General features: G+C 41.0%; 1 protein-coding gene across 1 annotated transcript in view; it reads right to left on the bottom strand.

Annotated features, from left to right (window-relative positions):
* The window catches only part of LOC146830708 (extracellular calcium-sensing receptor-like), a 113,594-nt gene that overhangs the window by 27,668 nt on the left and 70,495 nt on the right, over positions 1-15,431 (bottom strand). Inside the window, exons 3-4 of the mRNA XM_085603776.1 lie at positions 11,434-11,517; positions 10,674-10,901 (exon numbers count right to left, since the gene is read on the bottom strand). Coding sequence (XP_085459902.1) covers positions 10,674-10,901; positions 11,434-11,517 — 312 coding nt within the window. The remainder of the gene's footprint in view (positions 1-10,673; positions 10,902-11,433; positions 11,518-15,431) is intronic.

Raw genomic sequence — 15,431 nt, 5'->3', positions numbered from 1 at the left:
TTAAAGGAATAGAAGGTGAGATTTCTGAACACCTCCGAATTGCAATTGCGAGGGGTTCAATGAAAAAAGTGAAAAGAATTGGTGATAGGGGGCAGCCCTGACGTGTTCCCCGATTAACTGAAACCGACCCGACCGTTTGTGAATTGATGATAATGTTTGCTTTTGCACCCGTGTAAAGATTACGAATAAAATTAATGATATTTGGCGGAATATGAAAATATAGCAAAATAATAAAAAGTGTCTCCCAAACCACCAAATCAAAGGCTTTTTCCGCATCAAATAAAAGAATTAGGGCAGGAATCCTCCGTGTCTCAAAGTAATCCAAGGCTTCCAACAAATAATGAGTATTGGTCATCAGCTGTCTACCAGCAATAAAACCATTTTGATCCTCGTGAATCAAATCCTTGGAGATGTGGTTGAATCGAATTGCCAATAATTTAGTGACTATCTTATAGTCCGAATTTAAAAGAGTAATTGGACGATATGAGTTGGGATCTCTAGCATCTTTCCCCTTCTTCAGGAAGCTAACCACAGTGCCCTCGCGAAACGAATCTGGAATAGGGGATCCTGCTAACATAGAGTTAAGAAGTTGTAGAAAAAAATTGGAAAAGGCAGGAAAAAAGACTTTAAAAAATTCGGCGGGTAGCCCATCTGGACCAGAGGCTTTCCCCGAAGGGAGATCTTTCACGACTAACTCTACCTCTTCCAAAGAGAATCCACCCAACATATATAATTGTTCGAATTGGGAGAGGGAAGGAATCGCAGCCTTCCGCAAAAAAGCGTTCAATTTAAGCTGATCAATTTGATGCTGATGACTATATATTTTTTGATTATGGCAATGCATTATCTTACCTATCTCCTCTGGGTCGATTGTGAATTGATGCTTTACTGGACAGTTTAATCCCCGAATTAAATTGGAGGCTACTTGTTCTTTGGCTTGCCAGGCCAGGAATCTACCCGTGAAATTGCTTTCTTCGTAAACTTTCTGATATTGACTACGAAAACTTGCCTCTCCTTGCTCGTATAAGAATGCACTAAAGTCTTGTTTGGCTTCATTTAATTGATCTTTGATGATTCTAGAAGAATTTTGCTGTCTTTGAACACTAAGAACCTGAATACGATGTTCCAATAATTTTTTTTTGGCCCTAGCCGAAATCGATGTGGCGGCGTCTTTTCCGATAATAATTCCGCGAATAAACGCCTTTAAGGCGTCCCAAATGATACTAAGAGGAGCGGTGCCGGTATTACGAGTTATAAATTCTTTAATCTCAGCTTTTAGTTTAGAAACCCAATTTTCATCATTAAGATAGACTTTATTAAAAACCCATCTTTTAGGAGACCTTCTAATATCCCCAAGAATAAATTCCCTGGTGAGCATAGCATGATCAGAGAATACATTGTGCACCGTATTGTAATAGCCAAGCCTAAGGTTACGTGAAGCTAAGAAAAAATTGATACGAGATGAGGACTTAAATCTCACCGACCAGCAAGTATATTCTCTTTTAAGAGGGTTGTCTAAACGCCAATGATCAGAAAGATCCAATAATCTTATATAATTAGAAATGGTTTGAGAGACTTTAGGTTTAAGTTGTTTTGTTGATTGAGACGATGAATCCAATTTGGGATCCATCAAAACATTAAAATCACCACCAATCACTATATCACCTGACACCATTAATAAAGATTGGAACAGATCTTCATACATATTGAAATCGTCATTTAACGGTCCATAACAGCTAACGAAAGTAAAGGGTCTCTGTCTACTTTTAACTCTGCATGAGACCCAGCACCAACGTCCTGAGCCTCCCTCTTCAGAATGAATAATTTCAGGATATATATTCTTATTTAAAAAGATCGCCACCCCTCGCTTGGATTCATCACATGATGCAAAACACCGAAACGAAGCCCATGATTTGAACATTGAGAACACATCTAACTTAGAAGAGGGAATATGAGTCTCCTGTAGTAGAATAACTGAAGGATTTTCAGCCTTTAACCAAAGTTCCACAGCACGCCTTTTCTTAATGTTATTTAAACCATTGACATTAAGGGAAAACAACTTCAAACTCTCCTTACTAGACATTGAAATCGAAATTTAACTAACTGAAAACAGTTATCATCAGACCACCCCTTGTCCATTGTATATACTCTGACACATAAAATAAAAATAAAAATAAATAGACGTAACCCGACACCATCAACTTCATTTTTTGTTTCATCCCACTCATCACCACCCCAACCATCACCACCCTGCCCCCCTACACCTACCCCACACTCAACACCTTCATTTTTCCTGATTTCCAATGGTATCATACTGCATTTCTCCTTAAGCACTTTTCTAAATGTTTATTTGTTTCACCGTCAGGTCCCTTCACACTTTAGAAGGATATTCAAATATCCTTTCTTTCTCCTTTCTCATTTCAAGAGTTTATTTCATTTAACCATAAATCATGCTATCATCTCCTACACATCACACTACTTATAATCTTTTTCAACCTATACTTTTTTCAGTTCTTTCGCATAATGAACAGTTTCTTCAATCTTCAATTTGACATAATAATCTTATGAAAATTAATAGCAAACCTATTTGTGGGACAAGATGGTGGGATAAAGGTTTACTTTGGGTTTCATCAACTTTGCCCAAATGATACTTTTCTTATATTTTTAGAAGCGCAACTAATATATAATATATATAATATATATATATATATATAATCTTCCTGTCGCGGGCACTAGGCCGACCCGCACAAGAGAGGTACCATTTTTCTCGTAGGACTTTGGGGAACGCGGGGTGGGTGGAAATTTGTGGATCCACGCAAATTCCAGAACTTTCCATCCCAGAAATGTGGGGAAAATGTGTTTTTTTTGTCATTTTTTTATGTTTGCAAGGGATTCTGGGTAACAGACCATGGTGGGAGGCAGTCAAGTCACCCCATCCTGGATTCCCCTGGGTGTCTAGTTTTCAAAAATGTATAGGTTTGCTAGGTTTCCCTCGGTGCCGGCAGGGCTAGGGTTCAAAATCTACAGCTAGTCACTTTGCCAAAAAGGGGTCATTTTTCACTGCAAAATTGAGGTGTGACCACGTTGCGTTTTGCGCCGTTTCCTGTCGCGGGCACTAGGCTGACCCGCACAAGTGAGGTACCATTTTTCTCGTAGGACTTTGGGGAACGCGGGGTGGGTGGAAATTTGTGGATCCACGCAGATTCCAGAACTTTCCATCCCAGAAATGTGGGGAAAATGTGTTTTTTTTGTCATTTTTTTACGTTTGCAAGGGATTCTGGGTAACAGACCATGGTGGGAGGCAGTCAAGTCATTCCATCCTGGATTCCCCTGGGTGTCTAGTTTTCAAAAATGTATAGGTTTGCTAGGTTTCCCTAGGTGCCGGCAGGGCTAGGGTTCAAAAACTACAGCTAGTCACTTTGCCAAAAAGGGGTCATTTTTCACTGCAAAATGGAGGTGTGACCACGTTGCGTTTTGCGCCGTTTCCTGTCGCGGGCACTAGGCCGACCCGCACAAGTGAGGTACCATTTTTCTCGTAGGACTTTGGGGAACGCGGGGTGGGTGGACATTTGTGGATCCACGCAGATTCCAGAACTTTCCATCCCAGAAATGTGGGGAAAATGTGTTTTTTTTGTCATTTTTTTTTACGTTTGCAAGGGATTCTGGGTATCTGACCAATGGTGGGAGGCAGTCAAGTCACCCCATCCTGGATTCCCCTGGGTGTCTAGTTTTCAAAAATGTATAGGTTTGCTAGGTTTCCCTAAGTGCCGGCAGGGCTAGGGTTACAAAAACTACAGCTAGTCACTTTGCCAAAAAGGGGTCATTTTTCACTGCAAAATTGAGGTGTGACCACGTTGCGTTTTGCGCCGTTTCCTGTCGCGGGCACTAGGCCGACCCACACAAGTAAGGTACCATTTTTCTCGTAGGACTTTGGGGAACGCGGGGTGGGTGGAAATTTGTGGATCCACACAGATTCCAGAACTTTCCATCCCAGAAATGTGGGGAAAATGTGTTTTTTTTGTCATTTTTTTACGTTTGCAAGGGATTCTGGGTAACAGACCATGGTGGGAGGCAGTCAAGTCACCCCATCCTGGATTCCCCTGGGTGTCTAGTTTTCAAAAATGTATAGGTTTGCTAGGTTTCCCTAGGTGCCGGCAGGGCTAGGGTTCAAAAACTACAGCTAGTCACTTTGCCAAAAAGGGGTCATTTTTCACTGCAAAATACAGGTGTGACCACGTTGCGTTTTGCGCCGTTTCCTGTCGCGGGCACTAGGCCGACCCGCACAAGTGAGGTACCATTTTTCTCGTAGGACTTTGGGGAACGCGGGGTGGGTGGAAATTTGTGGATCCACGCAAATTCCAGAACTTTCCATCCCAGAAATGTGGGGAAAATGTGTTTTTTTTGTCATTTTTTACGTTTGCAAGGGATTCTGGGTAACAGACCATGGTGGGAGGAAGTCAAGTCACCCCATCCTGGATTCCCCTGGGTGTCTAGTTTTCAAAAATGTATAGGTTTGCTAGGTTTCCCTAGGTGCCGGCAGGGCTAGGGTTCAAAATCTACAGCTAGTCACTTTGCCAAAAAGGGGTCATTTTTCACTGTAAAATTGAGGTGTGACCACGTTGCGTTTTGCGCCGTTTCCTGTCGCGGGCACTAGGCTAACCCGCACAAGTGAGGTACCATTTTTCTCGTAGGACTTTGGGGAACGCGGGGTGGGTGGAAATTTGTGGATCCACGCAGATTCCAGAACTTTCCATCCCAGAAATGTGGGGAAAATGTGTTTTTTTTGTCATTTTTTTACGTTTGCAAGGGATTCTGGGTAACAGACCATGGTGGGAGGCAGTCAAGTCATTCCATCCTGGATTCCCCTGGGTGTCTAGTTTTCAAAAATGTATAGGTTTGCTAGGTTTCCCTAGGTGCCGGCAGGGCTAGGGTTCAAAAACTACAGCTAGACTCTTCGCAAAAAAAGTGTAAATTTTCAGTGTGAAAATGTGGTGTGTTCAGCTTAGGTTTTGAGCCACTTCCTGTCATGGGCACTATGCCTACCCACACAAGTGAGGTACCATTTTTATCGGGAGACTTAGGGTAGTTCAGATTTGTAAAGCAACTGTTATTACCTATTGATTTTGGATGCATTTCTCCCTTCCAAATGAAAGACATTGTGTAAAAAAAAAGTCATTTTGAAAAATGACCAATAATTGTCATGCAAGTATGAGTATTCCCAATTTCGAAAATGTGCAAATATGCACTGTTTCTAAACTCTGTAATTTGTTCCCATTTCAGAAATACATAGGTGTCTTTCATACCAATTTTTCCATGTATACATTTTCCAACAATAATTGCTATATACCCGGAACAAAAAAAAAAAAACCATTACAAAATGCTGTTCAGTTTTTTAGTCTGGGTTTGTTGGGCTCTTGGTGAACCTACAAGTCCTATATATCCCCACAACCAGTAATGTCCAGCGGATGCAACGGTATATTGCTTTCAAAGAGCTGTCATAATTAGAAGAAGTTACAGGTGAAAACGTTGACACAAAAGGCTGTTTTTTTCAACTAAATTTCAATTTATCCTACATTTAACTGTTTGTTTCTATAAAAAAACCTTGATGGATCTACACAAATGACCCCTTGCTGAATTCAGAATGTTGTCTTCTTTTCGAAAATGTATAGCTGTCCAGGATCCACTATTGCTTTTGTACCCATTTCTGCCACTAACTGGAAGGAGGTCAAAAGCACAAAAAATTGCAAAAATAGGCTATGTCCCAGAAAAATGCCAAAACTGTGTAAAAAATGTTGGGTTTCTGACAAAAGTCAAGTATCCCCGAAAAGCTGGGAAAATGGTGATTTCAACCCCACAAACCTTTTTTTTGATAACATTTGCAGGGAAAAACCCAGATGCTTTCATTTGCAGCCTGTTTTTCAAATTTTTCCAAAAAACCCCAAGATTTTGCTGTATTTTGGCTCTTTTCTGTGACCCCTCCAGGGGAATCCACAAACCCTGAGTACCTTTAGAATCCCCATATGTTGGAAGAAAAGGACGCAAATTTGGCGTGGCTACCTAATGCGGTCAAAAAGTTACAGGGGCCTAAGCGCGCACTACCCCAAATAGCCAAAAAAAGGCCTGGCACAGGAGGGGGAAAAGGCCTGGCAGCGAAGGGGTTAAAGGAATAGAAGGTGAGATTTCTGAACACCTCCGAATTGCAATTGCGAGAGGTTCAATGAAAAAAGTGAAAAGAATTGGTGATAGGGGGCAGCCCTGACGTGTTCCCCGATTAACTGAAACCGACCCGACCGTTTGTGAATTGATGATAATGTTTGCTTTTGCACCCGTGTAAAGATTACGAATAAAATTAATGATATTTGGCGGAATATGAAAATATAGCAAAATAATAAAAAGTGTCTCCCAAACCACCAAATCAAAGGCTTTTTCCGCATCAAATAAAAGAATTAGGGCAGGAATCCTCCGTGTCTCAAAGTAATCCAAGGCTTCCAACAAATAATGAGTATTGGTCATCAGCTGTCTACCAGCAATAAAACCATTTTGATCCTCGTGAATCAAATCCTTGGAGATGTGGTTGAATCGAATTGCCAATAATTTAGTGACTATCTTATAGTCCGAATTTAAAAGAGTAATTGGACGATATGAGTTGGGATCTCTAGCATCTTTCCCCTTCTTCAGGAAGCTAACCACAGTGCCCTCGCGAAACGAATCTGGAATAGGGGATCCTGCTAACAGAGTTAAGAAGTTGTAGAAAAAAATTGGAAAAGGCAGGAAAAAAGACTTTAAAAAATTCGGCGGGTAGCCCATCTGGACCAGAGGCTTTCCCCGAAGGGAGATCTTTCACGACTAACTCTACCTCTTCCAAAGAGAATCCACCCAACATATATAATTGTTCGAATTGGGAGAGGGAAGGAATCGCAGCCTTCCGCAAAAAAGCGTTCAATTTAAGCTGATCAATTTGATGCTGATGACTATATATTTTTTGATTATGGCAATGCATTATCTTACCTATCTCCTCTGGGTCGATTGTGAATTGATGCTTTACTGGACAGTTTAATCCCCGAATTAAATTGGAGGCTACTTGTTCTTTGGCTTGCCAGGCCAGGAATCTACCCGTGAAATTGCTTTCTTCGTAAACTTTCTGATATTGACTACGAAAACTTGCCTCTCCTTGCTCGTATAAGAATGCACTAAAGTCTCGTTTGGCTTCATTTAATTGATCTTTGATGATTCTAGAAGAATTTTGCTGTCTTTGAACACTAAGAACCTGAATACGATGTTCCAATAAATTTTTTTTTGTCCCTAGCCGAAATCGATGTGGCGGCGTCTTTTCCGATAATAATTCCGCGAATAAACGCCTTTAAGGCGTCCCAAATGATACTAAGAGGAGCGGTGCCGGTATTACGAGTTATAAATTCTTTAATCTCAGCTTTTAGTTTAGAAACCCAATTTTCATCATTAAGATAGACTTTATTAAAAACCCATCTTTTAGGAGACCTTCTAATATCCCCAAGAATAAATTCCCTGGTGAGCATAGCATGATCAGAGAATACATTGTGCACCGTATTGTAATAGCCAAGCCTAAGGTTACGTGAAGCTAAGAAAAAATTGATACGAGATGAGGACTTAAATCTCGCCGACCAGCAAGTATATTCTCTTTTAAGAGGGTTGTCTAAACGCCAATGATCAGAAAGATCCAATAATCTTATATAATTAGAAATGGTTTGAGAGACTTTAGGTTTAAGTTGTTTTGATGATTAAGACGATGAATCCAATTTGGGATCCATCAAAACATTAAAATCACCACCAATCACTATATCACCTGACACCATTAATAAAGATTGGAACAGATCTTCATACATATTGAAATCGTCATTTAACGGTCCATAACAGCTAACGAAAGTAAAGGGTCTCTGTCTACTTTTAACTCTGCATGAGACCCAGCACCAACGTCCTGAGCCTCCCTCTTCAGAATGAATAATTTCAGGATATATATTCTTATTTAAAAAGATCGCCACCCCTCGCTTGGATTCATCACATGATGCAAAACACCGAAACGAAGCCCATGATTTGAACATTGAGAACACATCTAACTTAGAAGAGGGAATATGAGTCTCCTGTAGTAGAATAACTGAAGGATTTTCAGCCTTTAACCAAAGTTCCACAGCACGCCTTTTCTTAATGTTATTTAAACCATTGACATTAAGGGAAAACAACTTCAAACTCTCCTTACTAGACATTGAAATCGAAATTTAACTAACTGAAAACAGTTATCATCAGACCACCCCTTGTCCATTGTATATACTCTGACACATAAAATAAAAATAAAAATAAATAGACGTAACCCGACACCATCAACTTCATTTTTTGTTTCATCCCACTCATCACCACCCCAACCATCACCACCCTGCCCCCCTACACCTACCCCACACTCAACACCTTCATTTTTCCTGATTTCCAATGGTATCATACTGCATTTCTCCTTAAGCACTTTTCTAAATGTTTATTTGTTTCACCGTCAGGTCCCTTCACACTTAGAAGGATATTCAAATATCCTTTCTTTCTCCTTTCTCATTTCAAGAGTTTATTTCATTTAACCATAAATCATGCTATCATCTCCTACACATCACACTACTTATAATCTTTTTCAACCTATACTTTTTTCAGTTCTTTCGCATAATGAACAGTTTCTTCAATCTTCAATTTGACATAATAATCTTATGAAAATTAATAGCAAACCTATTTGTGGGACAAGATGGTGGGATAAAGGTTTACTTTGGGTTTCATCAACTTTGCCCAAATGATACTTTTCTTATATTTTTAAAAGCGCAACTAACATATAACTTCAATAGTCATATTCTACTAGATTTACAACATTGATCCATATTGTTTCTTCCTCCTTATCTTCATTATTTTCAACTATCTCCCCTCCATTACCTCATATAAATATTCTCGTTATTTTAAGCACTCTTCCAAGTACCTCTTAAATTTACAAATCACTTACTAAACTTCCAGATCACAGAAATAAGAATAACATTGGATTACAGTGGGAACATGACTTTCAAACCTCTTGGTCCGTCACATTTTGGAACAAACTGTGGTTAAAACTTCGCAAGACCTCAAGGTCAGCCAGCACAACTCAAACTCTTTTCTTCTTAAATAATAGACTCATGATCACACCCACTATTTTACATAAATTCAATCCGGATGTCCTCTCTCATTGTTGGTCATGTAATGCTACCCATGCTGATCTATTTCATATGCTTTTTTCATACTCTTTCACCCACCAATTTTGTCTCAGTGTATGGTTTCAAATTAATACTATTTTTAATACACACTTCCCTTTTTCTCCTATACATACTTTTCTAGGTTCTCTCTCTGAACATTAGCACTCCATTACTTGCACCACCACAATAGTGGATTTATTCATTGCAGTTGCCTTTTGGCGAATTTCTAAATAAGGAAACAATCCTCACAGCTTTCTTTTCAAGTTTGGGGGTATTGTATTAGCTACAATCACCGATCAGATCATGCATAACGTCTCGCCCCTATCCGTTCTTATTAAAAGAGAACATTTATGGTCACTGATAACTATCTTCTTGGATACTTCTGCTCGTAATTTTGCTCATCACCTGTTACTATTGGAAAAAGTGCCCAAACCACCATGAATTGTTTTACTTCTCTTACTTCTGCTTATATATATTTTTTTATGATCTTATATTATAGTTGTTATATTGATTGTTTGATATTTTAATATGCTCTATATTTGCTCTCCATGCCTCTCAGTTTTTCACCTGATAGTCTTATTTAAGTCTTGCTCTCTTCCCTATCCCTTTAGTTATGTTCTAACATTTTCATATTTGCAACAAGTTGATTCCATTGACTGTTACTGTATGTTGATTATTCCTTTCTAATTTGTACTCTTGAATTTTCAAAGAGAATGTATACAGTTGTTGCAATTTTTCTGCTTTAATAAACGTCTTTTTCAAACTTAAAAAAACAACAGGACCTCACATATGAGAAATGGGAGGGGGTCACAGAGATTATTTGCAGTAATATTAGTGAGCTGCTGCTATTGAAAACACACCTCACTATCCCTGAATATTAAACATAAACTCATTTAGAATTTGAACCAGTGCACTTGTGCAAAAAAGCTGAAATTGCACCATAAATTCAAAGCTGTTCCGAACAGGGGTCCCAATAATACGTTTGGCCTAGGGCCCCCAAGATCATTTAAATGTCCCTGCAAATAACCCAAGCACGACAACAATGTACCACAGCCTCACGAAATCAGCTACAGCAACTAAAACACATCATAAAGCTCACTAAACTCCAGAGGATATCCAGCATCCCTATCCATGTAGTTTCATTTCTAAATGAAGTAGTCCAAGCAAAGCGACATAAAGCACTACATGGCACTATTCAGTAAAGATCTAAGTCAGCTACTGAGCAAACCAATCAGCGCAAGGACTCACCATATGTGATTTTCATTAAATTAAGACTTCACTGTTTGCTACTGCTTATTTGGCTCCTACCGACTATTTCCTAAATTTGCGTGTTCAGGTGAATATAGTGAAGCAATGTAAGGCTTGCAGTGTCTTGTACTCAATGCTCCCTGCAGAAAAGTAAATAAGGTGAGTTGTGAATTGAAACTTCAAGTAATAATCTCTTACCTCTCCTTGCTCGGTAACATTGAAAATAAGATCATCATTCATCAACAGTTGACTACTGTCGGTAGCACTTGCGTCAAAGCGTCCAACTGTGATGTACCTGGCATCCCCGTTGGAGTCCAGCTGCCAGTTCACAATGTCATACTGCTCTGGAGGGTCGCCATACTTATTAAAGAAGACCTCGGCCCCAGCTGGGTTCTGGAAGTGCACGCGCTTCAGATAATGGAGAAGCTGAAGAAAGAAGAGGGACAATGATCCCTACTTACAACACATGAAATAAAATTATGGTGGTCTTATGGCTTTACACCATCAATTACAAAAGGAATGGTTTTAGGTGACCAAGAGTAATCAAATTACATAGAATTTTTATTTTAGAGGTTAACAAGGGAAGAAAGCAGGACTTGCAAAACGTTTTGGTTGTGTATTTAGCGCCTCAGTGAAGAAAAACAAAGAACAGCTTACTTACCTCCAGTAACGCTCTTTTTGGAGGACACTCTAACCTCAAATTCCTCACCTTAGAAAACTCCCAAGGTGCCAGGCAGGTGGTGCAGTCCAATTTCCCTCTGACTCCACCCTTAAGCCAGAGTGGAGCCCCATATAAATGCCACCTGTCACAATCCCACTCACCTGAAAACCAGGAACCGCGGAAAACGGAGAAAGTCCCCCCTCTCACCTTCAGACCAATCCTCCAGGATGAGCGATTGATCCCAAGGGGAAAGGGAAGTGAGTATACCCCACAGGTTTGGGGTAAATGGTGGAGTACCCCGGAGTTATCTGTTGGGGATGGAGGGGACAGAGACATTGTCTGCCTCGTTGGAGTCTTGGGGTCGCTGGGGAGGGCCACTGTCTGGAAGACACAAAAGAAGCAGATTAGAGTAGGAAACAATAAGGAGGTATACACACAACAGATGGAGAGAACCTACTCTACTGTTTTAGAGTACACAAAAAATTGTATGCATTCACCAAAAAATCAAGATAAAAAGAGAAGTCGATAACTTGATGACAAACAAAAAAGGAACCACTCCTGCGATCCTTTTTAGGTGTTGCAACGAAGGCCAGGCCCCATGTAGGTAATAAATAAAAGAAACTCTCCTGCAGTCCTTCTTGCCTGCGTTGCAGTGCTTGCGGTAACAACCAGGCCCCGTGGGGGAGATATGCTAAGGAACCGCTTCTGCAGTCCTTGACGGGCTTTGTGTTGTTCGCGGCGCCTGCCGTGCACCAGGACGGGAGAAATAATAAAGAACCGCTCCTGCGGTCTTTCTTCCCATGTTGTCGTGCTCGCCTTGGGGGCCGGATACCGTGCAATCCATGAAAATAAAAAGAAACCGATCCTGCGGTCCTTGGCGTTTTCGGTGCTCTTGCCAGCAGCCGTCCACTGAGAAACAGGAAAGCAAACAGAAAAGGAACCGCTCCTGCGGTCCTTGGTGATGCGGTGCTCATGGCGGCAGCTGTGCACCAAAGACCAGGAAGGAAATAGAAAAGGAACCGCTCCTGTGGTCCTTGGCGTTTGCGGTGCTCGTGGCCGTGCACTGAGGAACAGGAAAGGAAACGGAAAAGAAACTGCTCCTGCGGTCCTTGGTGATGAGGTGTCCACGGCGGTGGCTGTGCACAGTAGATACTCGAATGAAAGGAGAGGAAGTGGGAACAGCATTCTCACTCAGCAAGTATACATGACATTAAGTTCGATAAAGCCAAGCAACTCGAGGTTGCTTCAGGTGTTTCAAATATAGTAACACCCCTTGTCACATGGTATGCCTTACTCCAATGACGAAGAAGAAGGTGCCTTAAAGGGAAAGTGGAAAAAGAAAGAATGAAAGTGCATTATACTGATCAGTGAGGGTGACACAGAATCGAGTGGTAACATTACCTCCTCCTCAAAGGCTGACTAACAGGGCGAGGTTTAGCAGGGTTAAGAGCATGAAACTTTTTTACCTATAGAGGTGCATGAACATGCATGGCAGGTTCCCAGGTTCTCTCTTCAGATGGGTATCCCTTCCAATCCACCAAATAGAACAATTTTCCATTCTGTTTCCATGAATCCATGATACCATTCACTTCGAACTCTTCCTGATCATTAACTATCAAAGGAGGTGACGGAATCAAGGGATGAGTAGAAGGAACAAAGGGTTTGATAAGGGAAGTGTGAAACACTGGTTGGATTCAATATTCATCCAGTAGTTCTAGTTTCATGCCACTGGATTGATAACTTGAACAATATTAAACGGTCCAACAAAAAGAGGTTGCAATTTCATTGGACCCACCAAACGAAGGTTTTTTGAGGATAACTAAACCTTATTTCCAGGGGCATAGCAAGGAGCAGGGCGACGATGTTCGTCTGTTCTTAACTTCATTGTTTCTTTGGTTAGACGTAATTGGGTTTTGGCCGCCTTCCATATCTCTTTTAGGTTCATACAGAGGGAACCCACTGCTGGAACCCTGAAGTTCTGGGTTGAAAACCCATAGCACAAAAGAAAAGTGACATGCCTAAAGCGGAGTGTAAGCTGTTGTTGTATGCAAACGTCGCCACAGGTAAAGCTTTAACCCAAATACTTGTTAGAGTAGCTCACAAAAAAAAGTTACTGCTCCATGGTTTGATTAACTCGCTCTGTCTGTCCATCTGTCTTAGGATGATAAGCGGATGACAGACGTAGATTCATCTTTAGAACGGAACAAACTTTGTGCCAAAATGTAGAAACAAATTGGGTACCCCTGTCTGAACCAAGCACTGAGGGCACTCCATGCAATCTTATGGTGTATTGAATGAAGACTGGCACCAATTCATTGGTGGTAGGGATTTTAGGAAGAGGCACAAAATGCGCTACCTTAGAAAAGGAGTCTACTACCACAAAAATAGTGGTGAATCCCTCCTCCTTAGGGAGATCTGTGATCAAATCCATACTCACAGTGTGCCATGGATAAGGGGGACAGGAAGAGGTTGCAACAACCCATCATGCATGGTATAGGGTAATTTCTGTGATGCACATATCGGACAAGATGAGACATAGTCTTTTACATCAATGGCCATGGTTTCCCACCAAAACCATTTGTTAAGCATTTCCTTAGTCTTTTGGACGCCTGGGTGACTCACTAAGGCATAAGAAGGAACCCACTGTAATACTTGAGCTCAGTATGTACAACTGCTCCCCATGATAAAGTAAACCATTCTTCAGGTGGTAATTGGGTTGTTCTAACCAAGGGGACATATCGATTTCGGTTAATGTCTTTTCCAAGTCGGTGCAGAACTGATCGAATAAAATGCTCCCAAGAATTTTGTCAGAGGGTATCAGTGACTCAAGGTCGGGGTTGATTCTTTTATGTGGGACTGACACACACAATCGAGACAGCCTAGACCTGCTGTGAGGCTGGTCGATAAGCGTTCTCAAATTCAAACTCACTAAAGATAGACACCCATCGCATCTATCTGGGAGTCAACGCCCAAGCTGTGCAAAAGAATTCCAGATTTGTATGATCGGAATATATGGTTATGGTGTGCTTAGCTCCCCAGAGATAATGCCTCCACTCCTGAAAGGCTTTCTTCATGGCCAGCAACTCCCTTTCAGCGATCGTATAGTTCTGTTCCGCTGATAATAATTTCTTTGAAAAGAATGCAATCAGGTGCATCTGTCCGTTCATGTCTCTCTGGGACAAAACCCCTCCCACAGCATATTGGGAGGTGTCTGCTTTAACAAAAAAGGGAATGGCTGGGTCAGGTTATATTAATAAAGGGGCAGAGGTGAATTTTGCTTTTAAACATATCAAAAGCATGTTGTGCTTCCAGAGACCAGAGAAAAGCCTTGTTATGGGTGTTACCACATCTGAAAAATGTGTGATAAAATGTTGGTAAAAATTTGCAAAACCGAACAGAGACTGTATGTCCTTTACACAGGTCGGTACTGGCCAAGATAGAATGGCCTCTACTTTCTTTTTATCCATCTATATCCCAGCGCCGAAATTACAAAACCCAAGAACTCTGCCGTGGAAGCATGAAATGTACATTTCTTGAGTTTGGTAAATAGGTGGTGTTCTCTTAGCCTTTATAGCACTTGTTTCACATGCCCCTCGTGTTCACTGGGACTCCCAGGAAATACCAGAATATCATCTATATAGACGATTAGGAAGCGATCCAGGAAATCACTGAATATTTCATTAATAAAAAATTGAAAAGCCGCAGGGGCATTGAAAAGGCCGAATGGCATTACACAGTACTCAAATAAACCAAACTTTGTTCGGAATGCCGTTTTCTACTCATCCTCTTTTTGACTCTGATGAGATGATATGCCCCACGTAAGTACAACTTGGAAAATATGGTGGCATTCTTTACTTGGTCTAATAGTACCGGGATGAGTGGTAACGGATATTTGTTTTTTATTGTGACTTTATTAAGGGACCTGTAGTCTAATCACACGCGAAGGCCCCCCTCTTTCTTTGGTATGAAGAAAAGAGGAGAGGAGATCGGAGAGGAGTGTCTAATGAACCCACAAGTTAACAACTCATCTAAATATTCTTTTAGATGAGCTGTTTCTGGTTCTGATAGAGCGTAGATCCTGCTGCACCGCAGCACCTCCCCAGGCTCCAGATCTATGCGGCAATCGAAACTGCGATGAAGAGGCAGTGTAGTTGCCCTTGTTTTATCAAACACATCTGCGTACTGTAAATACATATGAGGTATCTTGATTTGTTTGAGGACAGGAAGCACATACCAGAGGGGAGACCTACTCTATTGCCTCTTGATAACAGTGTTGGACACAATGACTAGAATCC

The sequence above is a fragment of the Triturus cristatus genome, chromosome 5_1 (genome assembly GCF_964204655.1).
Source record: "Triturus cristatus chromosome 5_1, aTriCri1.1, whole genome shotgun sequence".
In the NCBI taxonomy this organism is placed as follows: domain Eukaryota; kingdom Metazoa; phylum Chordata; class Amphibia; order Caudata; family Salamandridae; genus Triturus; species Triturus cristatus.
This window is presented reverse-complemented; position numbering and strand designations above follow the sequence as displayed.